Here is a 26,903-nt window from a genome sequence, read left to right as displayed (position 1 = left end):
GCACTGAGTTTTAGAAATTGATTCCCATCACAGGAAGAGATTTTTTTGGCCTGTTCCTACCTGTGGGGAAACTCAAAGTTTGAGGAAGGGCGTGTACGGATGGTGAAAAATTTTGCACTGCTGGAAGATTTATGCCTCAGAGATGTGAACTTACATTTGCTCTTATTGCTGCTCCCCTCATTTAATCTCAAGCACTCCCTTCCTGCCCAAAGATGGAAAAATACTTCTAAAATTCATTTTCTACTCCTCTTTTCACTTTGCTGTGAGGGTTTTTTTTTGGTCTCTCGTTGGTCCCCACGTATGGAGAGTCAAGCCAGGACATTAATATTGATGCCGACCTCGGTTATTAGGAGCTGCATTTCCGAGTGTGCCGGCAGCATATAAATACTGTTACGGGGTAATTAGTGAGCCTCAAGCTGAGGCTGGATTGAGCAGGGCTCCGTGTCCTACTTCTGGGATTGGGCTTGGTGTTTTTTTTTTTGTATTGGGCTGTTGGGGTTTTGCCCCAAGAAAAATTCAAAAATTTTGGAAATGGAAATCCCAACTCAGAAGCACCTGGATGCTCAATGAAAGAGAAAGAAGCAAAACAGAGAGGAAAAAATGGAAGAAAAAAATCTCTTCCAAGGCTTTTCCTTTTTTGAAAACCTCCTGTATTTGAAATACAAAATAATAATTATTGAGTTTCCTATTAATTTTCTTTTAAAAAATGTTTTTAAAGTTGTTTCTGTCCTTTCTTGATGGATTTCTTGGTTTGCAATTTCTCTTCCCATGCCCCACTTGAATTTTACTCCTCTGGTGCTATAAAATTTTGGAAAAGCTTCAGTGTTGCCAAAGGGCAAATACAGCCAGGATTCTCTGGTTGGATGCACCTGAAAAATGGATACTCCTGCATTCCTCACTCTCCAGCCCTTTCTGGATATGGAAAACCCTTTTATTTTATTGTCTCCTCCATTCACTTCTCCCCAGTAAATACAAGAAGGGTTTTCCCATCCAGACAGAGATAGGGAGACACCCCCAGGGTCACCAGATCCCTCCCTTTACCCCATAGTGCAGCTTTGATTGAAACACCATGTGAATAATTTAGGGGTGCTTTGCATCTTTTATACCTCTGAACTTCCACTAAAAGGGGTTTTGAGTTGCTGCTGCTGGCGAAATAACTTCTGAAGGTGAACAACCCCTGAATTTTGCATGAGCTAAAAGGGCTGTGAATGGGGAGTTGGGCTTTGCCTCTGAAGTCAGGTAGGTTTAATGCATGAATTTCATGAATTAGCACAGGAGGACAGCAGTGGCTCTCTGCTTTGGGGGGTAAATCACTGCAGCTCACTGGGCCTCGGGGGATCACTGCAGATTTTGGCATCACTGCACCTCGCTGCACTCAGGGTTGCAACCCTAACTTCTTGCCCCGTGTTACTGTCCCCCCTTTTCTTTTTAAATTGCAGCTCAGTTGCCAGCTTTCCTTCTGCATGGAGCTGTTTTGGATCAAATCATCCCATTTTCAGACCTCCTCATTGGCCGAGGCTTTTAATAGTTTTTCTAGGAGGAGGTGCAGCCTCGTTAGTGGTTCGCCAGCGGGAGCATTCCTGTGTCCCCCTGCTTCTGGAGGCTCACAGAGCACTTTAATGAAAGAGGGAAGGTTTAGATATCAGGAAGGAATTGTTCCCTGTGAGGGTGCTGAGGCCCTGGCACAGAGCAGCTGTGGCTGCCCCATCCCTGGAAGTGTCCAAGGCCAGGCTGGATGGAGCTTGGAGCACCCTGGGACAGTGGATGGGATCTTTGCCAGTTGCAGGGAACTGGAAGAATCTTTAAGGTCCCTTCCATCCCAAACCACTCTGGGATTCTCTGATTCTCCTTTCAGGGCTGACTGGCTCCCAGGGCTGCATGAGCAACAACATGTGGGCTTGACAGGGTGCCTGTGTCGAGCTGCTGGAAAAGATTTTAAATTCCCGAATAATTTCTTTTCCGCAAAACAAATGAATCTTCAGAAGGGCCTTTCCTCACAGTTGCTAAGCCATTTAATTTATCTGAGTCATTTACAATTTTTGATGGGTCTGTTAATAGCCTGATGTGGGGATCAACATCACTTAGACACGGGGGTTGTTTTCTTTCTTTTTTTCTTTTTCTTGTTTTTTTTTTTTTTTCTTTTTTTTTTTTTTTGGCCTTTTGGGTTTTAATTTCTTGCTGGATTTGCCCCCAGAGGCACAAAGCTGTGTTTGGAAAACGTCAGCTCTGTCTCCCCAGCCCCTTTGTCATGCCGGTGCAGCTCGGGCTGAAAGCACAAACCGCAGCCCACCCATGGGGACGTGCTGCCCTGCTACTACTTAACTGCTTCAAAGTACCTGTCTGTGATATGAAACATGCCATAAAATGAATATATTCCAGATGTCCCAGCAAATTTCCCCTCAGCTCCGCAATCCACCTGAAGGCAGTGCACACAGCGAGGTTCCTTGGTCCCTGCTGCCTCGCTCACTGCCAAAAGGAGCACAGTGGTGGCTCATTTGGGGTTGCACTTTGGGAGCTGGCCATTACCAGACCAGGGTGATGACCCCAGGTTCTGCTCCATGCAGTGTGGGGTGAAGATTTCAGCCAAAGATGTCCCAGGGGTTGATTGCCCTCCGTCGGATGGGGTTTGCATCCTTAGGTTTGGGGGGCTTTGTCCTGGAGGGGATTTCTCTCTCCATTCTTGGGTGGGGGGATCCCCATCCTCGGAGTCTGCAGAATCTCTGTCCTCAGGGTTATGAGAGTCCTTGGGTTTTGAGACTCCACATCGTCAGGGTTGGTGGATCCCCATACTCAGGGTTAGGAGCTCGATCCTTGAAGTTTGTGAGTCTCCATCCTTGGGTTTTGGAGATCTCTATCTGCAGGGTTGGGAGATCCCTTTCCTTGTGGCTGGGGGAATTCCCAGCCTTGGGGTTAGGTGAATTCTTCCTTGTGTTTTGTGGAGCTCCATCCCTGAGCATGTTCACCTTCAGAGTTGGGAAATGTATCTCCATTTTTGGGACATGAGGATCTTCTTCCTTGGGTTTGAAGGAAAATCTTCAACTTTGGGGCTGGCAGCTACATCTGGGGTTGGCAGACCTCCATCCCTGAAGGTTCTCCATCGTCAGCTCTGGGTGATCTCCACCCATGTCTGTCCATGGAGGGAGGACCTCTGTCCTCCATCCTGGCTGAAGCCACGACCCACAACCTCCTCCACACCACAACACCCACGGTGCTCAGGGTCTACTCTTGGACAGGCTCATCCCTGGGACAGCTGCTGTTTTGGGATGATGGGCACCTCTGTGAGCAGGGCAGGTTCCCAACCTTCCAGCCAGCTCAGCAAATATGACCCTAGTTTATTTAAAAGCTTCAGAGAGATCACGTTGGGGTGTGTGTTTGCTGTTGAATTGGGTATTTCCAGGAGACACAGCCAATAATTCCCTTGGTATGCTCTGTGTAGGTCCTGGTTGGCTGGGAGGACCATGGAAAAGCTGGAATAACAACCATGTAGAAGGCAACAAAGTAGGTACAAAAGCTAAAATTACTGTTCATCACTAATACGTTGCATGGCACTAATTAATTTTTAAAGAGCCTCGCTGGGGACCTCATTGCTAAAACATGATGTTTTCTTCTCCGGAACTGTAACTGTTAACTCCAAACAAAGCAGAAGAAAGTCAGGAAGGACGAGGAACCGCAGGCCCATTAGACTGCATCTCAGTTGCCTGCTCTAATGGCCACTGTGCCTGGGGGGATGCTCTGTCACACCCCTCTGGAGGGATTTTTTTGGGCTGGGGAGTCAAATCCAGCTTCCTGGGAGTGCAGAAGTGTTGTGTGAGCTGCAAGCATGCTGGGAGGAAAGGGAAAACTATTTTTGATTCTGCTCTCACCTGTCTCACTTTACCCAAGTGTGGCTCTCCCTGAATATTTTTAACCATGTTTTATTACTGGTCTCACAAGCCTCAAACTGGGGGATTGCTGTCATTGCACTCACTCACATGTAAGTTATTTAATTCAGTCTTTGTGAGTGTTGAGAAAAGACTTTCCTCGACGTTTTCATTGCTGCTGACATCTAGATCAACATCCAAATTTATTTATTTGACATTTCCCATTTCCAATTAACCTGTGAAGTATTCCTCCTAAAATGGTCTGAGCTGGTAACGCTTTATCTTCCATTTAATGTTTAATTATTCTTTAATTATTTGGACACTTTTCTTATCACCACTTCGTGTCCACCTATTAATTCCTTCCCTTTAAGTTTCATCATCTCCAAAAGAAGGGAAACTCAGCAAGTTTATTTTGAAACATTTATCAAGTTCAGTATTTTTACTCACACCTCTCTGTTTGCTTCTTTATTTTAAAATTAGGAAATGCGGTGGCTTGGGGTGAATCTTTTTTGATGTCCTCAGGCTCCGATGGTACCAGAATCTGGCCTGAGCCAGGCTGAGTGTAGAAAATGACAATTGCACCATTGAAATAGTGGGTTTTTTGCAGCTGGAGGGAGCCTTTGCTGTGTGCCAGTAGCAGCCCTGGGGTCACGGAGGGCTGGGACTGAGGGGAGCACACGGGCCCCCCAGACGGGGCGATTTCTGTTTCCATATGGAAAAGGGATGTGGCATCTGGTTTCACTCCCAGCAGCTGGCAGCTTGAAGCCTGTGTTTTGCATGGTGTGGAGTAAAGAGAAAATAAAGTGTCGAATTGTTTGGCATTATCAAGGATTTCTGCTCCCCAGGACTCCTGCATAAAGAGATGGAAATTTTAGCTGCTGGAGCCAAGAAACACACAGAAGTATATGAATTTATTACATTTTATCTCATTCCCTTGCAAACAGCGCTGGAAATGTCAAAAGATCATCTATTGTTTCATCGTTTAGAAAGAATTTTTGTTTTCTAGTTGTAATTTCCTTGATGCCTGGCTGTGGGGAAGGAAGAGAAATTGGAGCAGGAGCTGGCAGGGCTGCGGCAGGTTGAACATGCAGGTTTGTCTGGCCATGGAGCTACATGCATTTAAATTTCTCACATCCCAGGTTTTTAATTTAACAAATGTAATTAAGGCTGGGGTAGGTACTCGGATTATTCATTTACTCCAGATGGAAAAAATTAAATTGAATGCAAATTCCGTAATCAGACATGAAGTTGAGGATGTCGGACGTGATGGGGAAGTGTCAGCACATTAATCGGACTGCTTTCCCTAAACAGCACCCAAATCTAAGAGCCAGGGATTATTTGAATAATTGAGGTGGCATTTGATAAGATATCTGATTGCTGATATCTCCTTAAGACGAAGCCCTAATTGTAATTCTCCATCAAGAAGAATTAATCTGCGCAACAGAATGCACTGGGAATGGTGTGGTGTCAGACTCCCTCCCCTGAGTTTTGGTTTTTTATCAAGGGCTGCCATGCCCAGGGAAGGTGCCAAAGTGATTTATCGCTTCTCCTGTTACTTTATCCGTGTGCCAGGAGGTCGTCAGGTAGCACAGCTTGGCACTGGGGATCTGGGCATCCGAGGCTGCAATGAGTCCCACAGCCCCAGAGTTGGGTTTGTGTTTTGGAGGTGCCTCCCATTGTTGGAGAAGGATGCATCGTTGCATCTTAATGTCCCTTCTTCATGTCTTCAGGGCACAGTTAGACCTTTTTTCCTCTGGGAAAAGGAGACAAAATGGAGACAAAGTGTTCCAACTTCACCAGAAGACCATGACCCCATCACAGCCCCAGTCATCTGATAGGACCCATTCTTGGAAAATTTCTGGGGGTTGATGGATGTTGACTCCCAACTCAGTCTTGGCGGGGGTAGAGTCATGATTTAGGAATGGTCCCCCCAGTTTAGTGCTTCTGCTGAGGCTTTGCAAACCCCGCTGCCACTCACTGGATCCCCTTTTCCCTCCCCTTCTCCTCCTGGAGAAGAGAATTAAAGGCATGAAAGGAAAAGATCATCATCAAAAAGATGGGTTGAGATAAGAACAATTTACTGGAAACCGGAATGAGAAAACAAACAGTAAGAGCAACAATACTAATAACAAAATGGCACCAAAAGAGCATTTTGATTCACATACAGAAATGCTCACCTTAAGGTAGAGCTGCTCCGGCTGGGAAGGGAGTCCCTTTCCTGCCCCTCCCCCCAAAAAATGATGTGAAGTGGTATAGAATAACCAGGTCCTGGCCATGCCCCCTCCCAGCTACTGCAGAAATTAACCCTCTCCTGGCTGGAACCAGGACAAATAGCAAGAGGAGTTTCCACTCAATCTGGCAACAGACACTTGGTCATAATCATAGAAATGTTTTCTTGTGGCGTCTGTTTCACTGCCAACACTGTTGACTCCTCTTAAAACCAGGCATGGAAAGGTGGGGAGAGAGGGGTGGACTTTCCTCCTTGAATCCCACACCCTGAATGAGATTAGAAAGGATTTAAATTGCTGAAATGACAATTTTTAAAAAAAAATGAAGATCCAGTCTTGTAAACAAATAACTATCATGTTCTTTCCTTCTCCCTTCCTCTATATAGCAGCAAATGAAAAGAAAAAAAAAAAAAAAACAAAAGAGAAAAAGATGAAAGAGGGCAAAGGGATAAAGCTTGAAAGAGTTTGCTGTTGGGTTTTTTTGGTTTTTTTGAGAGCTTGAATATTGTGAAACAAGCTGTAAATGGAAATTCTTCCCTGTGAGGATGGTGAGGCGCTGGCACAGGTTGTCCCATCCCTGGGAATGTCCAAGGCCAGGCTGGATGGGGATTTAGACCAACCTGGGGTAGTGGAAGGTGTCCCTGCCTGTGGCAGGGAGTTAGAACAAGATGTGTTTTAAGGTCCCTTCCAACCCAAACCATTCTGGGATTCCCTGATTCTATGTAATAGAAAATAAAAGGTGTTGGGGAGAAAATAATCCTTAGCTCTTCTGCAGACAGTGGTTTGCCCAGAAGTCATGAGGATATATTAGATTTTTCCTGTCTCTAAAGCAAAGTGAAATGCAGAGATTTTTTATCTTTTCTCTTTGTTCTACAATCCCATCTCCTCCTGTGACCATGTGCCAATGGCCACTCCTGATGGATTGGGTGCTCTAAGTGATTTTAGCCAGGCTCTGGACAGTGTATTCACAATCAGAAAGGCATTATATCCCCTCAAAAAAAAAAAAACAAAAAAACAACCAAACCCAAAACCCCCAAAAAACCACTTAACCCCACCTCCCCCGGACCAACAAACAAAAAAAAAGATATCCCAATTTAAATCACTTGAGATAAGTTGGGTGTTATCTTAAGGTTGCAAATTGCTTGTTTGCTTCTCCAGCTGGAGCTGTTAATTCAGAACAATTAACACACCGTTTAAAACCCAGACAAAGCATATGGAGGCAGTCCTGGGAAAAGAGCCTGTTTGGGATGGAGTGCCTCCATGTGAAATCGGAAGGATAACTAATTTGTCTTTCCCCTTAGACCCTGGCAGGTGTTGTGGGAAATGACACAAATACCAGAGAGTTTAGGTCCTCAAAACCCCTGTTGGATGCTAGGTTGAGTGATACTCAAAGCAAGACCCAGCTGGGTCTCTAGACCCACAAAGAAATCCAGTGTTGACATTCATTGTTGGGATGAATTTACCACTGAGACAATGCCTTCACCCTCCTGCTCATCCTTCAAATATTTCTTCTTCACAAAAAAATAACAAATCCTAGAGTGAGTCCTAAAATAATGCCTGAATTTTTTTATTGGCCCCTTTGCAATACCATGAAATACCTCCCTGGCTCCATCCTTCAGGCCTTTTGTGGCATCATTTTGGACACCTGCCACTTATTTTCTCAGGTTCCCTTTTGATTTTTGATGCAGGTGAAGAGCAAAAGCCTAAATCTGGAAAGAAACCCCCGAATTACAGGAGTTCAACCTTCTTAAAATACTGATGTGAGCTCAACCTGCTTAAAATATCTCTGGGTCAAGGAGCACGGAGGTGAGCTCATTGCTTTTCGCAAGGACATAAACCACTGTTAGGCTTTTATGGGATGCTGTAGGAAATACTGCAGCAGGTGTTGCATTTTTGCAGCCCAGTGGTGGCTTATGGGGTGATCCATCCTTTCTTCCAGCCTTGTCTCCATGTATCCTTGTGTCTTTTCACCATGTGTGTTCATCCATGCATCTTTGCATCCATGAATCCATGCGTCCTTGCATCTGTCCATCCATCATTTTTGGTCTTATACGTCTGACCAGAACTGCACACAAATTTTATTAAGGGCACCCAAGATTTTTTTTTTTTCTCAAGTGAAAAAAATCCCACAAATCCAAATGTTTTCCTCAGAAACTTTACAGGACTTGGCATGGCTGAACGTGCAGCAGCTTTTAGCATCCCCTGCAAACGATGGGAAAATAAACTTTTCCATCTCAAAGCTGGCAGTAGGATTTTGGGGTAATGTGAGCCCCCCAAAGCCTCCATCCCCCTGAGCTGTGAAAGCCAAGCAGGTCATCTTTAAGAGCTGTTTCTGCAAACCCTTTCCTGCTACTCCCCCATCCAAGGATGGATGTAGGCAGCATCGGCAAATCTGAATAACTAATCAGAGTCCTCATTAACCCCCCACTGAGATGCTCAAACATTCACTTTGCTGTTTGTGAAGCAGGGAAAAAAAAAAAAAAAAAAAAGGAAAAGGGAAAGAAACGCACAAGCCACCCTGCATTAAAATTGATGTGTTATTAATCCCACTGTTCCAGACCTCATGGGTACCGAATTTTCCTCCGTCTCGCCCGAGGCCGAACAGTATGGTGCTGCTTCTGCAGGGCACTTTGCCTTTCCATTATTTATCAGCGCAGTGGAGAGAGGCTGCTTTTGTTCCCTGGATCCAGATGTGTTCACATGCACATGTCTGGGGTGGGGATGTCCAATATTTCTCTACATGCCCCGTTTGGATTAATGTGAGCCCCTACAGGAGGGCTCTGCCAACAGATACGTCTCTCCCCGCCGTGTTTTGCCTCAAAGCAGCTTTGATTTTGCAGAAATACAAAAATATTTGGGTATGTCTCAAATCTTTCACTCTCTCTGAGAAAGGGTGGGGTTTGTGCATCACCAGTTTAACTTCTGAAATGAAAATATATTCTTCTTTGCCCCATTGAGCATCCCCAAAACCTGACCCCAGCCCTTATCCAGAGGCTGGAAATGCTACAGGAATTGCACTGTGTGGGGAAAAGCCCAGCACACCAAAGGTTTTTATCACAAAAGTCCTCCTGGCAGATGGCAGCAGGTGTTGCCAAGGTATTTGGAGATTTGTGATCATCCCTTGGAGCTCCTTAAGGGGTTAACTGAAACTTGAGCTTCAGTTTCTGCATTTGTACTGTTTTTCACACGGACAGGGTTTCTTTGGTTGTCCCCATGGGTGTGGAGTTTGGGGCCAGTAGAGCTTGCTGCTGGGCATAGTGTGGGGTATAAAAATAATTCAACAAAAACCAGCATTACTGGGGATTTCACCATTTGTGGTTTCCTTCTAAGTCAGCAGAGCTGACATTAAATTTATTAAAACATGATAGGCACAATTAAACAGCATTGACATGATGAGGCTGGAAGCTCCATGGCCTGCTCACATTGGAAGAAACAAAGTGACATGCTGGAAAAAACCTTCTTGCTTTAAAATCCTACACTTTTTACAAAAATCCTGAATTTTCTTTTGCTAAATGTCAGCTTTATTAGCATTCCCTTACACTTCACTAAAACTTGTTAACAGGGATGCCCTTGGCTTTTTGCAGCCGGGGTGGAGGCTGCTGTCCCAGGACACTGGGCTCCCATCTCTGCTGTTGGATGCTATTCAGGCCAGCAAATCAGGATTTAGGGCATTTGTGGGGATTGATGACTTGTCAGAAATGGTGTCTCATTTAGGACCCTGGGGCAGCTGCTGAATACAACCATGAGCCTGGGACACCGTGGATCTTGCTGCCTTGCATTGCCTGTGGTGGAGCATCTTGAAGGAGGCATCTCCTCCATTCCCTTTCGCACCGGGAGGACTTCAAAGGCCTTTGCTAAACTTCAAAGGATGCCTTTTGAAGTTGCTAAAAGTGCGTGCCAGCTCAAAAAGACTTCTCTCTTCCTGCAAGGGTGTTCAGGGAGATGTCCCTGGTGGGGCTGGCTCTTTGTGTTCCTCGTGATGGGGACAAAAATGGCATAATTTCTGCAGAAGTTGCACAATGGTTTTGTCCTAAATGCATGCAGCACCCAAGGCCTCAGGCCTGGCCACCTCCAAGGATGAAAATCATTCTACCAGTCTGTCAGAGCTCTCTTAATACTGACAGAGCCTTATTTCTGCTCCTTTTCCTCCAGCCCTCATGTTTTGTTCACACAGCAAGCCCAGATGACAAAAGTCTTTCCTGTGGGATAGAAAAAAGTCTTTATAGGATGAAGGTCTGGTGCAAAACATGAGCTTTTCCATCGCGATGTCAGGACAAATCAAATGAAAATCAAGTCTCTGTATTTGGCATCAGCCCATTCATGCTCCTCCAAGGCATGAGCATTAATTATTAACCATAAATAATCTTAATATTTCACCTGCTGTTGTGGTGGAAGAGTTTTGGACTCAGGCCCTTCTGAGCAGATTAGATCCCTACATCACTTGGCAGGACCTAACACTGGCATGAGAAGTCAAGAGACACCTTGACCTTTTGTCTCTTCCACCAAATTTTCCACGTTTGGAGGTTTCTGCTGTGTTTTGCCCTGAAATGACCCAGTTGTTTCCAGATCTCTCCTTGGGCAATGACCATAGGCCAGGTTTCCAGAAATGCAAGCTTCTCCTTGTAACTCCTTTGGACCCACGTTCCTGGGGGAGATGATGGACACCTGCCCTGAAGGCACAAAACTGCACCTGCTGTTCTTTCCTGGGGTTTGGGATGGAGCTAAAACCAGGGGAAACAGTTCTCATGTATCTCCTGCCTGGCCTCACCACACCAGACATGGCTCTCTGCTGGTGATGTGCAGCAGAGATGCTGCCCTGGGGTGTGTGGTGGGCAGCTGAGGAGCTCTCCAGATGTTCTGAGCATTGTTGGGAGGTATCTCAGGTGTATCTTGGGCATCTGAGGAGCTCTTTGGAGGTTATGTGCAGGTTGGAAAGTGTTTCAGGTGTATCTTGGGATCTGAGGAGCTGTCCAGAGGCTCTGTGCATGGTGGGAGGTGTTTCAGGTGTATTTTGGGCATCTGAGGAGCTCTTTGGAGGTTCTGTGCATGTTGGGAGGTATCTCAGGTGTATTTTGGGCATCTGAGGAGCTCTTTGGAGGTGGTGGTGGCATATATCAGATGCACATTCAAATCAGCCTTTCAGAATGTGGAGGTGTACATACATCTGTCTGTACTGGACATTTATCAGCAATCAGAAGAGCTCTGACCAGGTTATGTGTATCAGGGTGGGTGTTTTGGATGATTATTGAAATCTGAGGGGCTCTCTGGAGGTGGCACATCTATCAGAGCTCTGAGGAGCTCCCTGAAAATGATGTGTCCATGCTGGATGTGTTGGATGTGTAAGAGAGATTCGAGGAGCTCCAGCCAGGAGCTGTTTATCAGAGATGTCCATGTCAGCTGTGCTTTGGTGAGGAGCTGTCGAGGGCGGGTTTGTATCAGGGTGATACATCAGGGGTAGGCTGAGAGGAGCTTGGCAGAGGTTGTGTCTATCAAGGGACATATATTGGAATATATATATATATATATAATGTAAGGGATTTACACTGGAGATCTGAGGAGCTCTTTACCAGGAGATATAGATCAAGGTAGATGCATCAGACAAATACTGGAGATCTCAGGTATGTTTATAGACATAGAGGTAATATCTGGAGGTGATGTATATTGAGGGACATTCATCAGATGGATATTGAAGGTCTCACTAGAGCTGTTATATATGGAGAGATCTGGTGAATTTTATCTTTTATTCCTTTTTTTTTTTTTCAGTCAAACACAAAACACCCCTGTGTCAGTGGCTGTGCTGCTCCTTGCTCAGCCCACTTTCGTTTTTCCACTGAAACTGCTGAGATGAGCCTAGAAACCCCAATCCCATAAAGGCCAGATTCTTGGCAGCTGCAAAATCACCCCCAGCATATGGGTGGACTTTTCCTTGTTCAGTAGTGTCTGGGAGCTCCCCCATTTTGGAGGTAGTGGCTGTTTCCCAGTTCACTCTGTCTGAGCCCAAGTATAAAAACACATTGACACTCAAGGAAATATTTTAATTAACCAGGGAAATGCCAACTACCAGCATGAAATGGGGGCACAGCCAACATCAGTGCTGTTTCATTCCTTGTTTCCTCTTTTTCTCCTTTTCAGACCTGGATTGTAGCAGTAACCCTCAGTGTGATCCCGTGAGGAGCTTCCAGCACCCCCCAGGAGTGGAAAAGGACAGGACAGGACAGCTTCTCCTCCATCCTCTGTGCACAGACCAACAAGAGGCACTCCTTCATTTTCTGGACATATCTCGGTTCGACCTCTAAAAATCTGATTTGTTTTTTGTCCTTTCTGGGAGATGTTCAGACCTGATGGGGAAAAGCCCTGACCTAGCTCAGTCCTGCTTTCATCTCCAGGGGATATTCCCACCTAGGTTTCCCTTGATTTCTCCCATTTTCTCCATCATCCTCCAGAAAAAAAGCATTAAGAGCAACTTGCCATCCATGGCTTCACTGACACTGCCAGAACACCTTTCCTAGTGCCGACCTTCATCCTCTGCTTAATATTTCACTTCTTGTTTTATAGTTTCTGTCAATATTCACATATTTCATTTTTGCTTTCCCAGGTTGTGATCCCTACCCAGTTTTCGGGGCAGTGGGAGGACACTTCCAGGGCAGTGGCTCCCTGAGCACCCCCTAACAGTAAGGCTGCTTTGCTTTATATTATTTAAGCAATTATATGTATTAATTGTCTAATTATGTACATTAATTGAGCAGGATGTGGTGAGTCATGACCTTGGTGTGGCTTTATTTGGAGGAATTTTTGCTGTTTTCTGTTGATGTAATTTAAATTGTACCAACCCTTCCCTAAATGGAGTGAGTATTTCAGAGCAGAATTACACTTTTTTTTTTTTTTTTAAGAAATCAGTCTGTGCAGGGAGTCTTGTTTTAAAGCTCAAGTGTAGATAACATATTGTTAAGAGCCCTACAAGGCATAAGCAGCCTGTAGGAAAACACAGATATATTTTTGTGAAAATATGCTGAAATATAGGTTGTTATCACTGCAGAATTTTGGCACAGCCGGTAGTAGAGTGCAAAGAAATGGTCACCAACTAAAAATAAATGAAATGCAGAGCTTAAAATAAGATATACATGAAACCAAGGGTTTCACAGTCCTTTAGTCAACCCCGATCACTAAAATTAGGGCTTGACAGAGTGACAAATGTGCTTGATCCGTGCCAAAACCAGGGCACCCGGCAGGTGACACAGAAAATAAAACCCTGCTGGCTGCAACTCCCCTCCTGTAGGAGCAAAGAGAGGTATTTGGTTACTGAAAATGGGACTGGCCCCTTCAATTTGCGTAAATATTCTGCAAAAGTGCCTGGTTTCACTTTAAACTGGTTATATTTAGGTGGGGGCTTCTCAAAGAAAAACCAAACCCTTCATTTGGTCCATGGCCCAGCAGAGCATCTTTTCTTTGAGTCTTTTCTTTTGAGTCTTGCCTCGTTTGGCAGTCCCCTTTTAGTAGGCAGAACCAGTAGGGGGAGGATTATTTCCTCTAGGCTGCCCTTTGATTCTTGCTGGTGACCCTGCTTCAGCCAAAACAAAAAACACACGATGAAGGAAGTGATGAACATCTCCTTAGCCTGATTTTGCCCCATTCTGATAAAGGTACAGGTTGGGTACAGGTTGAAGTCACTTTTCTGCTGAGTGTGGGGGGGATTGGGGTCACCACAATGATCAGTTTTTGGGGGGATCCTCCATGCTTGATGCTCTCCTTCCAATCTGTATTTCAAAGTGAGTGGAAGTGATGCCTTGGAGTGGCTGCCTAGGACAGAGGCTAAGACAAGGTTAAGAGAATAAAGTGGGAATTTATTGAAGGCCTTTCACAGATACACCTTGGGCAGTCAGAGCCTCCCAGAGGCTACGCCCAGGATGGACAGTGCCCACGAGTTTTTCAGGCAGATTTAAGTTTGGTCCATTTACATATCAGGGGTTCATTCTCCAATTACAGCTTCAGGCAATGAAGTCACATTCCCCCAGTTTGCTCCTCCCCAATTCACTTTTGTTTATAATTTTTGGGTCCTGAGGCTGTGGGGTGTCCTTGGGTTCCAGGCCCAGAGGAATTGTTTTGTCTGACCAAGATGTGAAGACAGGAGCTGACACTTCATGTGGAGTTTAGAGCTGTGCACTAATGCAGCACAGGATTTGGAAAAGATAAAGACTAAAATCTCAAGGCATCAAAAGCACTCGGTGCCCTGCCATGTATTTTGTGTGTGTTGGGTTGTTCCTCTTTGGAGGAGCTGTGTCTGTGGAGCACACAAAGTGCAGCCTGGCCTGGAAGCAACTCCAGCAAGGAGACCAAACCCAAACTGCTCAGCAAATTGTGCCAAGAGGGTCCTGACACCTTCCTTGAAAGGCACAGAAAGATGTGATGGTGGTGGGTGTCCATTTAATTACCTTCTGGAATGCATCACTCTAAGTGGTTAATGATAGAAATTACCTGAAGGCTTCTGAGAACCAACTTGGTTTCTCATGGCTTTCTGCACTGTGTATTTGTCTCCACAGTTTCCAGGCAGCAAACTCTTTCAGCTTTCCTCCTCCTGAAGCCCCTATGACCACAAGATGCACCTCTGAGGCCAGGCCATACCTTTTGTCGTGCAAAAAACGTTGTGAAAAAGAATTTAGCATACCTGTCTCACACCATGAACACTTTCCAGTCCTTTTTTGATCTCAATTTCTTCATCGTGTTGAGTTCAGACCAGGCAGAGATTTACTCCCATTTGGAGTAAATGGAAAAGACAGTCTTATTAAGCATTACTAAAGGAGTTTGAAACCCATTGTAACTCCCTATAAATCACCGTGTCATATTTCAAACTTCTCTTTCATCATTGAGGCTGGAAATATGGCCCAAAAATTGCTTTCAAATGGGCAAATGAAAAATGTTTCAATTGTGGTGATTAATCAAGGTGTTCCCATCTCAATCATTAGTGCCTTGGCTTGGGGTCTGGATAGGGACAGCTCCCTGCAGGTGCCAGAAAGCCTGACATGCCTCAAGGAAAACCTTATTTTTGTTTTCTGGTCAGCAGAGTCATTTTTCATGGGGAATTTTACATTTTACATAGGAAATTCAGGGGGAAGGTAAGACCAGGAGGAGCCAGAGAACTGCAAGAGAGGGATGTGAAATGAAAACTCAGCGAGTCAAGAACTCTGATTTATCTGCCTCCATTGGGGGTTTTTCCCCCTCCCAAATTTCCAAGCGTGATAGCAGGATATAGCAAGAAATGAGGCAGATTTAAGGGAGGATTTTATTTGGTGTACTGTGGTATTGCTGTTTCCTGACTTTCCCAGTCAGGGAAGTCTTTGCATGCTGCACTCACACCTCACCTGTGTTCCTGCAGCTGGGTTCACTCTGCTGTTTTCAGCAAGTCCACCAAAAAGCAGGTATCTGTCTGTGTTTACCTGCTGCTGCTCATGGAGGTTTTGGGAGATTTGCATAAAACCTGTGAGATTTGAGTTGCAAAACAAACACCCCACAAGGGCATTAAATTGAAACTGCATCTAAAAATATGGAAAATTGCAATATTGATTATGGGGTGTTTATGGAGTGCAGCAACAGTTACAAAAAGTCCTTGGTTTGTGGTGGCATCTGTGCCAGAATTGTTGGCAGTGCTGAGGTTGCAGGTGGGTCTTGCACTGGCATTGGTCTGTTTTGCACTTTGTGGTATTTGCAGTGGCAGAGAAATTGGTTGTTGTTATTTAATAACAGTATTCCCCAAGTTAGTGCCCCCTCCAAAACTCCATGCAGCTCACTTGCTTCCCTTCTCCTGCCCCATGTAGAGAAAAGATTGGAGGCACAAAAGGCAAAGATGGGCTGGGATAAGAACAATTTACTGGAAACAGCAATGAGATAAGAAAATTAACTTGTAACAGCAGCAATACAAATAACAAAAGGGTACAAAAGAGAGCTTTACCCTACCACAGCCATGCCCCCAAAGAGCTCCCTCTGGTCAGGACCAGCATTACCACACTGATCTAGCCTCCATGCTTGCTCCAGGAAAATGAATTCCCTTCTTCTCAGAAGAGAGAGAGTCCCTTTCCCCTGCCCCTGGCAATGGTATCAAATATATAATAATAATAATAATAATAATAATAATAATAATAATAATAATAGGGTCTGGTCAAGCCCCCCTCCAAGCCATTGTAAAAATTCACTCTGTCCTGGTTGAAACCAGGACGTTGGTGAAGGACTGAAGGTGTCAGTTTGGAATGGAAAAACTTGACTAATGGTTTAATTTTTGCAGAGCAAGACAGTTTTTGGGCGTGTTTCTTCTCAGCTACCCATCCTTAAGCAACAGCGCTGATGTCACCTTTGGTTTTGGGACAGAAGTTTGTAGAATTCACAAATATTACAGTTTCCCATGACCTCGTTCACCTCAGACCCACACTTAAACCTCTTCTTCCAGCTCATGCCTCCAAAAGTCATCAAATTTTTTGCCATCACCTTTTTTGTCCTCCAAGAAGCTCTTTTTAACCTGGCAGGGACCTTGGGGACGGCGCCTTCAATACCATCTGTCACAGCATCCTCTGCACAGAGTGTCCACAGCTGGATCCCCACGTGGGAGCTGCTGGCTCACGGGTGGGACACGGAGGGTTACGGTGACTGGGTGACATCAGACCTGCAGCCTGTCACTAGTGGGGTCCTGCAGGGCTCCATCCTCCACTCCGTGCACCTCAGCATGAATTGGATGCAGGACTGGAAGGGATATTAAGCAAGTTTTCAGACTGTACAAAACTGGGGTGATCTGCTGACTCCCTCGAAGGCAGGGAGGCCCTGCAGAGAGACCTTGACAAATTAGAGGATTGGGCCATCACCATGGAGTTCAGCAAGGGAAAGCGTTGGATTCTGCACCTGGGATGGGGAAATCCTGGAGGTACAGATGGACAAAGGAATGAGATGCTGGGAAGCAGCTCTGCAGAAAGGGACCTGGGGGTCCTGGTCAGTGGAAGGCTGAATTTGAGTCAGCAGTGCCCTGGCAGCCAGGAGGGACAGCCTTGTCCTGGGGGGGTCAGGCCCAGCACCACCAGCTGGGTGAGGGAGGGGATTGTCCTTCTCTGCTCAGCGCTGGGGTGGCCTCACCTGGAGTCCTTGGGCAGTTTTGGGCACCACAGCTTGAGAACAACTTTGGAGTGTTAGAGAGCATCCAAGGAGAGCAAGGAAGATGGTGAAGGGACTTGAGGGGAAGCTCAAGGAGGAGCAGCTGAGGGCACTTGGTCTTGGAGGAGACTGAGGGGAGACTCATCACAGTCTACAACTTCCTTGTGAGGGGGAGAGGAGGGGCAAACACAGATTGCTGCTCTGTGGTGCCCAGTGGCAGGACCCAAAGGAACGGCCTGAAGCTGTGTCAGGGGAGGCTTGGGTTGGATATTAGAGGAAGGTTCTTCCCCCAGAGGGTGCTGGGGTGCAGGAACAGGCTCCCCAGGGCAGGGGCCATGGCCCCAAGGCTAGCAGAGCTCTAGAAGCATTAGGACAATACCCTCAGGTGTGTGGTGTGACTCTTGGGGATGGTGCTGTGCAGCGACAGGAGCTGGACCCGAGGATCCTTGTGGGTCCTTTCCAGCTCAGAATATTCTGTGAGTCTGTGACCTTCTCATGGCCAGTTTGAGATTTGGTGTTTGCAGGATGGAAATGTGGGTGCTCAGTGATTCCTGACCCATCACTGTCCATGAGATGCAGAATGAAGAGCACAAGCCAAGGTTTGAAAGCACAGGGCAAAACTTTAGTCTTTGGACATCAATTGTTCTCAGAGAAGAACTGTTAAAACATTCATCTGCTCCCTCTTTCTTACAAGACAAGCAGAATTTTTTTTTTTTTTTGGACATTTCATGCCCAGCAAGAGGAAGTGTCTACATTTTTGGGGTACCTCAGCTACACTTCACTTCAAAGCTTTTTGATTTGCTGAAAAAAAAATCCCAACTTGCTCTTTTGGGAACTTTTCTTGGGCAGAGGGCTGGGTTGCACAAAATTCAAGTATTCTCAGGTTACTTTGAAGAAGCTTCTTTGATGTTTCCCTGTGCCAGTTTGTTTTGGAAGGTGCTTTAATGGTCTTCCCCTATAAAAATAACACTTTAAAATGTATGTAGGTATCTCAGCTCTCCACTTAAAAAAATGAGCAAAGTTGTTTAATGCTGCTGTTCAAGGTACATTAACCTTGTCTGCTAAAGCTCTGACTGGCTCTTGCAGGTTTTATTCTCATGTTTATGTTGCAGAGATATCCCTGGAGCCTTTCAGAGATGGGTATCTTTGGAGAGGAGAGAAATATTTAGCAGTAATTGTTGTTCTCATCAGAAATCCACTGAAGCAGCTCCATCCATCCTTTCTATGGAGCTGAAGCTGGTAGGAGGATTGGTAAATATTAATTAAATAAATACAAAGAACAAGTAAATACGTGTAAATATTAAACAACAAAAGAAATGAAACACCTAGGTGAAAATATTAAATAAATAATATTTTATATTATTTTAAAAAATAAAAATAACCTTTTCCTGGTGCTCAGGGGCCCATCCAAACCAGTCTTTGGCAAGACTTTTATTGGCTTTGTCCAACATGGTGTTTCCTCTCCCTTTTATCCCAGTGCTTATGTGTTGACCAACTGCTTTTTTAGGAGAAAAACTGAAAAGGTATTTGCTCTGGTCTAGACTTTGTTCTACAGAAACATCAAGTCACTATCTGCTTTCACCCATGCTTGTAGCAGAAACGCAGAGTCAATTTCTCCTTTTTTTACCAGGCAATTACTAATAACAGGATGCTGGGAGGGTATGGAGGTCAGCATTTAGTAAAACCAGCATCTTGGCCAAGAGCAAAAGATGCTCTCAGTGCAAGAAAACCTCCTGGGATTGGATTGAGGAAATTTGGCTATAAGATATTCTTAAAATAATTAAAATTACTTGATGGCACAGTGGTATCTTTGCACAAACATTCCTGATCTCCCCAGATGAGGTGTTACATGAGCCTGTTTGGAAGCAACATTGAACGTGAAGGAATGGCCAAGAATGGGTAATGTTTTGAAAAATTGGATTATTTTCTGGTTTTGACCATTTAATAGCACTTGATTTATTTTTAACAAGCTCAGGGTGGCATAAAAGACTTCCTGTAATGACATGAAAACCTGCTATTCATCTTTCAGGGTACTTTTGTTATAAACAGGCAAAAAAGGTGGAGATTTGTTGATAGAAAGGAGACATTCAAGAGGAGAGGGTCACTCTTAATTCGCTTTATGGCCAATCAAGAGTTGGTGTCACCCACCGAGGGCGAGCCTGTCCTGGGGGCTCTGAGTGAGATGTATCGTCCTCTGGAGGAGCCTCTCCATCCCTCCTCTGCTGTATTTCTTCATTTTAACTTAGCTGAATGCATATATCATAAACTTCAGCCTGCACAAGCCCTCTGTGAAGATGGTGACATAAAAAACTCGCAGGCTGCTGTGGAGAGAGCGTGACTGACACGGCGTCGTTGAGAATCTCACAGCATCCCCTCTTCCAAAAAATCCCCTTTCGAAAAGGCAATCTTCCCTGAATGCAGAAAAATACCTTCCATGGCTGGTAAAAAAAACCATCCTCAAGTATCTCTAATTATTTTGATGCTTCAGGTGGAGAAGAAAAGCCTGAAAAGCTGTTTTTCTGATTTTTCACGTTGAATCCTCCATTATCAATTGCATGTGTTGCTGTGGGGCAGAAGCTTCTCGGTGAGCTAGAAAAAGTGATCCTCTTTTTCCCATTGGCTCAGAAACAAGAGTTGTGCTTTACAGATTGAGTATTAACATGTTGCTTTGAAAACAGTGATGAAGATAAAAGGGAATTTTAATTTTATTTTTTTTTCATTCAGCCCCAATTCTGACCAGCCTTAACCACTGTAATATGGGTTTATGGCTGTTTTATTAATCAAGGAGGTCATGTTCACCTGGAGGGTGGTGGGTCACTGACAATACTTTGGTATTTTAAGTGTTTTAAAGCGTCATGGAAAAAAATCCCCAACTTTTCAACTTAGTCTTTAATTATTTTTACTTGAAAAAGGATGTAATATATTGCTGGTAAAAAACCCCAGCCTATAAATCTGAGAGTCTTTTAGATAGGCACAATCTCTTCGGGAAATACATTTCCAACGTAATGGCAACATTTCAGTGATAGCTGAAATAATTTTATTTCATAAGGAAATTTAGGATACTTTGATCTCAAGTCACTGCCAAAAAGAGAAGTACTGCTGCTTCCGGAAATGAAAGAGCCTTTATGGGTTTTTATTGCTCACCATTTCTTTTTTCTGTGCAAGTCCCCCAGGAGCTGGCTGCAATTCCTGCCCTCCTTGATCTCCAGATCCCCAGAATTCACTCTTCACCCAAGATCTGAACATTTCCTTGAGCTGGGCTGGGAGGAGTTGGCAGGGGTTTGGTGATGCTCTGCTCCTTCCAGTATCTGGATGCCCACAGTCAAGAGCTCACGCAGACAAATTAATTTAAGAATTGGGGGAAAGAAAGAAAAGAGAGGGGATTCATGCATAAAACAAAAATACAGAAAATAAGAAAGTGTTAATGCACGTAATGGCAGCTTCCAAGCCTTCCCTGCGCTGGCTGCTGATAAATCCATGGGGCTGACAGCTCTGCACTGTTATCCTGAGATTCATGGCTGGGGGCTCCCACGTGGAACGCCTGTCCAGCTTCTCCTGTGGGCACCAGACACTTCCCTGGGTATTTACAGTGCCTGAGTGCATTTGTTTCCCCCAAGATAAATAAATATACTGCTATTGGCAACAGCTGTCTCCCACTTTTATCCCTTTTTTTAGCTGTCAGTCCTATTCTCCAAACAGATCAGCACCCATAAACCTCAATGAACAGCTTGATTTGAGCAGTTTAGATATAATTCAGCAATTAAATTGGGCTCTGGGCTGCCACCTTCTGGGAATAGGCTCACCCAAAAAGCTCACATCCCACAGCAAATCACCACGTGCTGGTTGTAGGATTGCTCTTGGCAGGAACAATAGATGCCAAGCAGGGTATTTTTCCCAAAATAGCAATGTCTTTTTTTTTTTTTAGCTTCCCACACAGATGTCCAGACTGTCACAGTGCTAAATTCTGCTTTTCCCCAGCTGAAGCTGTTTCTGGTGGGGAGGTTTTTCCCTGGGTGTTGCCCCCCGAGGACACGGATATTTGTGTGCCTGCAGCTGCGAGCTGAGTTTTGACATTGGACATCAAAGGTTTTAAGCTGTGAGTTCACTCAGGAGCAGATAATTTTGCCTCCTGCTATTTTGCTGTTGGGAGGAAAAAGATGAAAAGCATCATTTTAATCCCATAAATGCAATATCCTCACTGCTAGAGGTCTGTATCATGCAAGAACCCTGATCTACCTTCACAATGCACAGGATTTTGGGTGTGATTTCTTAGTATTCAATTCATGGGTTATCCATATTTGTGCAAAGTATAAGAAAGAATAACCTCATTTATTCATGCAAAATAAAGAAGAGTTGTTGACTCTCATCCCTTGCACTTGGCTTTCCATTTGGATGTGGTGCATTTGTGAGCTTAGTGCCTGGCAAAGCCTGAAGCCTGGAGAAGATCAGAATATTGCACCCCAAATAGGGAGGACTAAATTCTTCACAAAGATTCCCAAATGTGCCTCACTTTTGGCTGAGCTCATCAGTGCCTCTATTCCTCTTCCTTGCACCTTCCTGCCTGTCACCATTTCCTGGTAAAAGAAATGCTGACAGTGTTTTTTTGGTTATATTCCCTCACAATATCAGGGGACTTCCATAACTTTCTGCATTTCCTCGTGGGATGGTGCCATGGCTTTTCTCCAGATGAGAAGCCAAGGGGAAAGCAGCTCCTTGGGGAGGTGTCCTCTCTCACAGAAAGGAGGCATTGCAAGAAGAAAGGAGGACCCAGGAAGATTTTTTGGGTAACTTTGTGAGTTGGCCCAAACCAGAGCTTTGAGCCAGAGAAGGACAGGGCAGAGTTTTTAAAGAATTCAGGCAAGATTATTGGCTTTTCTTTCTAAAGCAACCACACAGCTGCAGTGAAATAGTGGTAGAGGAGGTATTTTCAGGGCCAACAATTGCTTTTGGGTCACACCTACCACCAGGTCTATTTGTTGGGGACTTTTCCCAGCCAAGTGCTCCACTACAAATTTGTTCCTTCCTGGTGCCCCTCTTTTTTCTCCATCTCCGTTGAACCTGAAGATACAAAAAAATTAGTCTGTTTTCCTCCCAGATAACTGCATTTTGGAGAAAGCAGCAGCTTCCAGAGAGGTTGGAGGATGTGTGAGGACGATCTCCTCAGTTTATGGGGTGTGCAAAATCCACAGGTTTGCTCCCTGGTTCAAATCAAACAAGAGTTTCCACATTTCTGTGCATTCAATCACCATGGGGTCAGTCACCTCAACACGGGAGACAGATGGGTTGGATATCACAGCATAGGAATATGTTAAATAAATTAATAAATAAATATATTAAATATGTTGGTGAATCTCCACATTGGAGTCTCAATGTCCCTTCTGAACTGAGCATGAGGATGTGACTCTGTGGTGACCAAAGACAAAGAGACACATCATTTTGGGAGGGTTTAGTGTATAATTTTTAAAAAAGGCAAGGTTTGCATGTATGGTTTGTCTTTCTGCTTCCAGAAAAGACAAATAGCTGGAAAGGGGGTGGAAATCCCCATTTAGGCAGTGTGGCTAGGCATGAGGGGTGGAAAGAAAATGTGTGCCAGACTTCACAGGGGAGAAAAGATCGGATTTTTGCCATCATTTACTGATGGCACCATCATCTCCAATGAAGATCTCCCTGCCAGTGACCTGCTTCTCTTCCCCCCCAATGCATTCCTTATCCAAAATCCCAAATCTCAAAAAATCATCAAATCACAACAAGGCTCATCCAACCACCCTGAGTTTCTTCCAGGGACTGCGCGGCAGAGCGCAGCGTGAGGAATGTCAACTCTTCTCTCTGTCTTTTATTTTTCCTTCCCTTTGTGTGGGGTTTTTCTGGGGGGAGAGATCCCTGGTGACCCAGCAGCTCTGTTCTCCTGCCCACAGGTTCTCGATGTGACTCCCAAGCAGGATGCACCATGTCTCCCCTGCACCAGCTCTGACCATGATGGCCACCCAGACAGTGCCTCCTCCTCCCTACCAAGACACCCCACAGGTGAGTGTCCTCCAGGCCCCTCAGGACCCCCAGCTCCTGCATTAATTGCCTTGATTTCTTAAATAGTTGCAAATCATTTCACCCCAGAGCATTCATCTCAGAGCCTGGCAGAATTAAAAACTCTTCTGTCAGTCTGCAAGATGGAAAGATTTTGGGTAAAACTATGAATATTTCCCCATTTTGTTTTATATCTTAAGCTGTGCCAAGGGAAATTTAGGTTGGATGTTAGGAAGAAGTTTTTTATGGAAAGAGTGATAAAGTTCTGGAATGGCTGCCTGGGGAGGTGGTGGAGTCACCATTCCTGGGTGTGTTTAACAAAGCCTGGATGTGGCACTGGGTGCCAGGGTTTAGTTGAGGTGTTGGGGCTGGGTTGGACTCGATGATCTGGGAGGTCTCTTCCAACCTGGTCATTCTGGGAATTCTGTCATTCTGTGATTTTGGAGTCTTTGTGTCTTCTTGGAAAGCTGACATGGTGACATGATTGTAACCAGCAGGTTAATTAGCTGGGAAAATGAAACATTTGACTAAACCAGGACAGGTTTAGTCATAGGAAGGGCCTTTGATTTATTTCAATGGCATTTTTTAATAACCTGTGGCAGGGGAGAAAAAAAGATTTCCTCTCCAATGGTGCTCTAAGCAGCCAAATCACTTTTTCAAGCATCGTTATGGAGTCAGGTTATTATAAGAAGAGGAGTTTGTCCAAGAGAAACTCTTCTGGAGCACCCCAGTGGGCTGGACCTGGGTGCTGAGGATGGATTTTGGAGATGGCCCTGCACCTTGAAGGCCATCCTGAGATTTTTTAGGGGTACATTTATATCACATTTCCACTTTTCCAGCTACAATGACTGAACAGGGGTGATCTGTATTGTGCACTGAGCCTGCTCCACATTCAAAGCAGCTTTTTTTTGGTGTTCATATGGAAGATTTCAAGCTTTTCCTCAAAAGATTTCAAGCTTTTCCTCTTTTTCTACAAAAGCAGAAAAATCTCCCCTCCCAACAAAAAACCAAACCAAAACCCACCAAAAAACTCAAGCCCCCAAGCCTGTCCTCTGCAAGCTAAAATAAATAAATTGACTTTTACACCCCCCCCCCCTTGAAGCCACCCGTGTCTCCTTTCTCCTCATTTCCTTTGGTGGGAAAAGGTCACTTCTACAAACGACACCTCAGTGGGGTTTTATGGCTCCTCCAACTTCTGTGTCATCATTTACTCGCTTCGCTGCTCTGCCTTGAGTAGGGCTTTTTTTTTTTTTTTTTTTTTCCCAAATTTTTTTTCCCTTTCTCGCTTACACAGCGGGGGAGCCACGGCACCGTTTGAGTCCTAATGGGCAATTTAAGGACTTTTAAAATAGCCGACATTTTCCGTGGCATCCTTTGGAGACGTCGCCTCTCCCTTCTCCCCCCCTGCCCCTTATCTGCCCCCTGGTTTAATACATTGAATTTTGGGGACCCTCAGGAGCATTGCTGCCCAAATCCTTCCTTTTTTTACCTTATCAAGCGTTTAGTGGGTTTGGAGGAAAAGCTGCAGCCAAGAATTGATTTTTTTTTTTTTTTTGACTCATCTGCGACTGCTGTGAACTTTTCACCTGAAAATTTGGGATTTCTAGGGATTGGAAAAGCAAATTACACAAATTTCTTCTCCCCAGAAGTGGGGAAGAAATGAGGAGGACTGGATAAATGGAAAAATTATTGATTGTCAGAGCTACAGTGAGCTCCTCCTCATCAAGGGAACCACTTTGGGGAGAAGAGTGCTAAAAAAGGGGATTTGGGGAGCTTTGCATTCATGTTTTACAGCAGAGGCTGGGCCAGCTGTCACCCCCACTGTCAGGAACAGGCAAAAACGAAGCAGAAATGATGGGAAAAGCTGCCTCTTGGAAGGAAAAAATGCTTAATTAATCCCTGGAATCTGTTAAAGGAGTGGAACATGGAGCATCTTCTACACCAAGCACGGTCTCACACCTTGAGTTCTCTACCTGTTGAAAATTAAAGTCTGCACTAAAATCAGTTTCCTGTAATGGATGAAAACCAAAAGCTGGGGAAGAGCATTCAGCCATTTCATTGGCAAAAAGAGTTTTTGTTAAAAATAGGCATTTTTAGCATCAAAAGTGGTGAAAGCAGCTTTGCCCTACCAAAAAAAAAAAAAGTTTCTTAGGTGATCACAAGAGGGGCAAAAAAAGGGAGGAATATATTTTTGTTCTAAAAATATATTTAAGAAAAAGTGTTATTAAAAATTGGGTTAATTTTTCATTCATTTCAGCACAGAAAGTGATAAAATGCATTGTCCCCCCAGGTGGTTACAACAGGGACAAAAAATGACCAATAAATAAATAATTAAATAAATAAATTACTCTATAAATGTATTTTGAAAAAAAAATTAAAAATCGAATGGAGAAGTTGATTTTTCATAATTTTCAACACAGAAAGTGATAAAAGTATCTTTCCTCCTCCCCTCCTCCCCCTAAAAAGTGCTTTTTTGGTGGTTATAAGAGGGACAAAAATTAAAAATTATGAACATAGTTCTATCTTTTTAATTACAAAACCATTTTTTTTAAAAAAGTCACAGGTTAAAAATTGGGTGGAGATTGGGATTTTTCAGTAGGAGCCACCAAACCCCCCAATTCCTGGTGTCCTCAGCAGCTTTTTGGGCTCAGAACTGCTGCTTTCAGCACCCCACTCAGGAGTAGGGTAAATGATGATTTAGGGGATTTCCTCTCTGGACTTGATGTCTTTGTCCAGTCTTCAAATAAAATCCAAAAATGGGGGATTTTTGTATTTAAACCTGTGGGAAGCCCCCCCAGAGCGCAGGAGCAGCCACCAACACCAGCAGAGGATTTCCTTCCAAAAGAGGAAAGAACCCCAGAAATATCAACCCTGAACCCTAGAAATGTATAACATCCAAACCCAGAATTCTCACACCTGAACCCCAGAAAACTGTAATTCCCAAACCCAAAAATATCATCCCTGAACCCAGAAATCTGTAATTCCCAAACCCAAAAATATCATCCCTGAACCCAGAAATTTGTATTTCCCAAATCCAGAAATATCATCCCCAAACCCCAGAAAATTGTAATTCCCAAACCCAAAAATATCATCCCTGAACCCAGAAATCTGTAATTCCCAAACCCAAAAATACCATCCCTGAACCCAGAAATTTGTATTTCCCAAATCCAGAAATATCATCCCCAAACCCCAGAAAATTGTAATTCCTAAACCCAAAAATATCATTCCTGAACCCAGAAATCTGTAATTCCCAAACCCAAAAATATCATCCCTGAACCCAGAAATCTGTAATTCCCAAACCCAAAAATACCATCCCTGAACCCCAGAAAATTGTAATTCCCAAACCCAAAAATATCATCCCTGAACCCAGAAATCTGTAATTCCCAAACCCAAAAATATCATCCCTGAACCCAGAAAATTGTAATTCCCAAACCCAAAAATATCATCCCTGAACCCCAGAAATTTGTAATTCCCAAACCCAAAAATATCATCCCTGAACCCCAGAAATTTGTAATTCCCAAACCCAAAAATACCATCCCTGAACCCCAGAAAATATCTGCTTTACCCAGGAGCCCTGCAAAAACTCAGGGATTTTTAGATATTTCTTCACTATTTCTTTGCTATTTTTAAAATTTTGTTGTTACTTTCTTTTTTAAAAAAAATCTTA

At 44.3% G+C, this 26,903-nt stretch overlaps 1 protein-coding gene across 8 annotated transcripts in view; it reads left to right on the top strand.

The window, feature by feature from the left end:
* PKNOX2 (PBX/knotted 1 homeobox 2) overlaps positions 1 to 26,903 on the top strand; it is an 89,887-nt gene that overhangs the window by 38,217 nt on the left and 24,767 nt on the right. For 2 of the 8 annotated variants that reach the window (XM_053997032.1, XM_053997033.1), the window contains exons 2-4: positions 12,221 to 12,371; positions 12,684 to 12,759; positions 23,131 to 23,239. In XM_053997032.1, coding sequence (XP_053853007.1) covers positions 23,156 to 23,239 — 84 coding nt within the window. In that variant the 5' untranslated portion in view covers positions 12,221 to 12,371; positions 12,684 to 12,759; positions 23,131 to 23,155. Of the gene's footprint in view, positions 1 to 3,436; positions 3,503 to 4,866; positions 4,952 to 7,776; positions 7,895 to 9,914; positions 9,979 to 12,220; positions 12,372 to 12,683; positions 12,760 to 23,130; positions 23,240 to 26,903 lie in introns of those variants that run through there. The other 6 variants (XM_053997026.1, XM_053997029.1, XM_053997028.1 and 3 more) reach the window with 6 other exon arrangements.

This window comes from Vidua macroura, chromosome 22 (assembly GCF_024509145.1).
Source record: "Vidua macroura isolate BioBank_ID:100142 chromosome 22, ASM2450914v1, whole genome shotgun sequence".
NCBI classification, from domain to species: domain Eukaryota; kingdom Metazoa; phylum Chordata; class Aves; order Passeriformes; family Viduidae; genus Vidua; species Vidua macroura.
The sequence above is the reverse complement of the archived record's forward strand: the minus strand, read 5'-3'. Positions and strand labels throughout refer to the sequence as shown.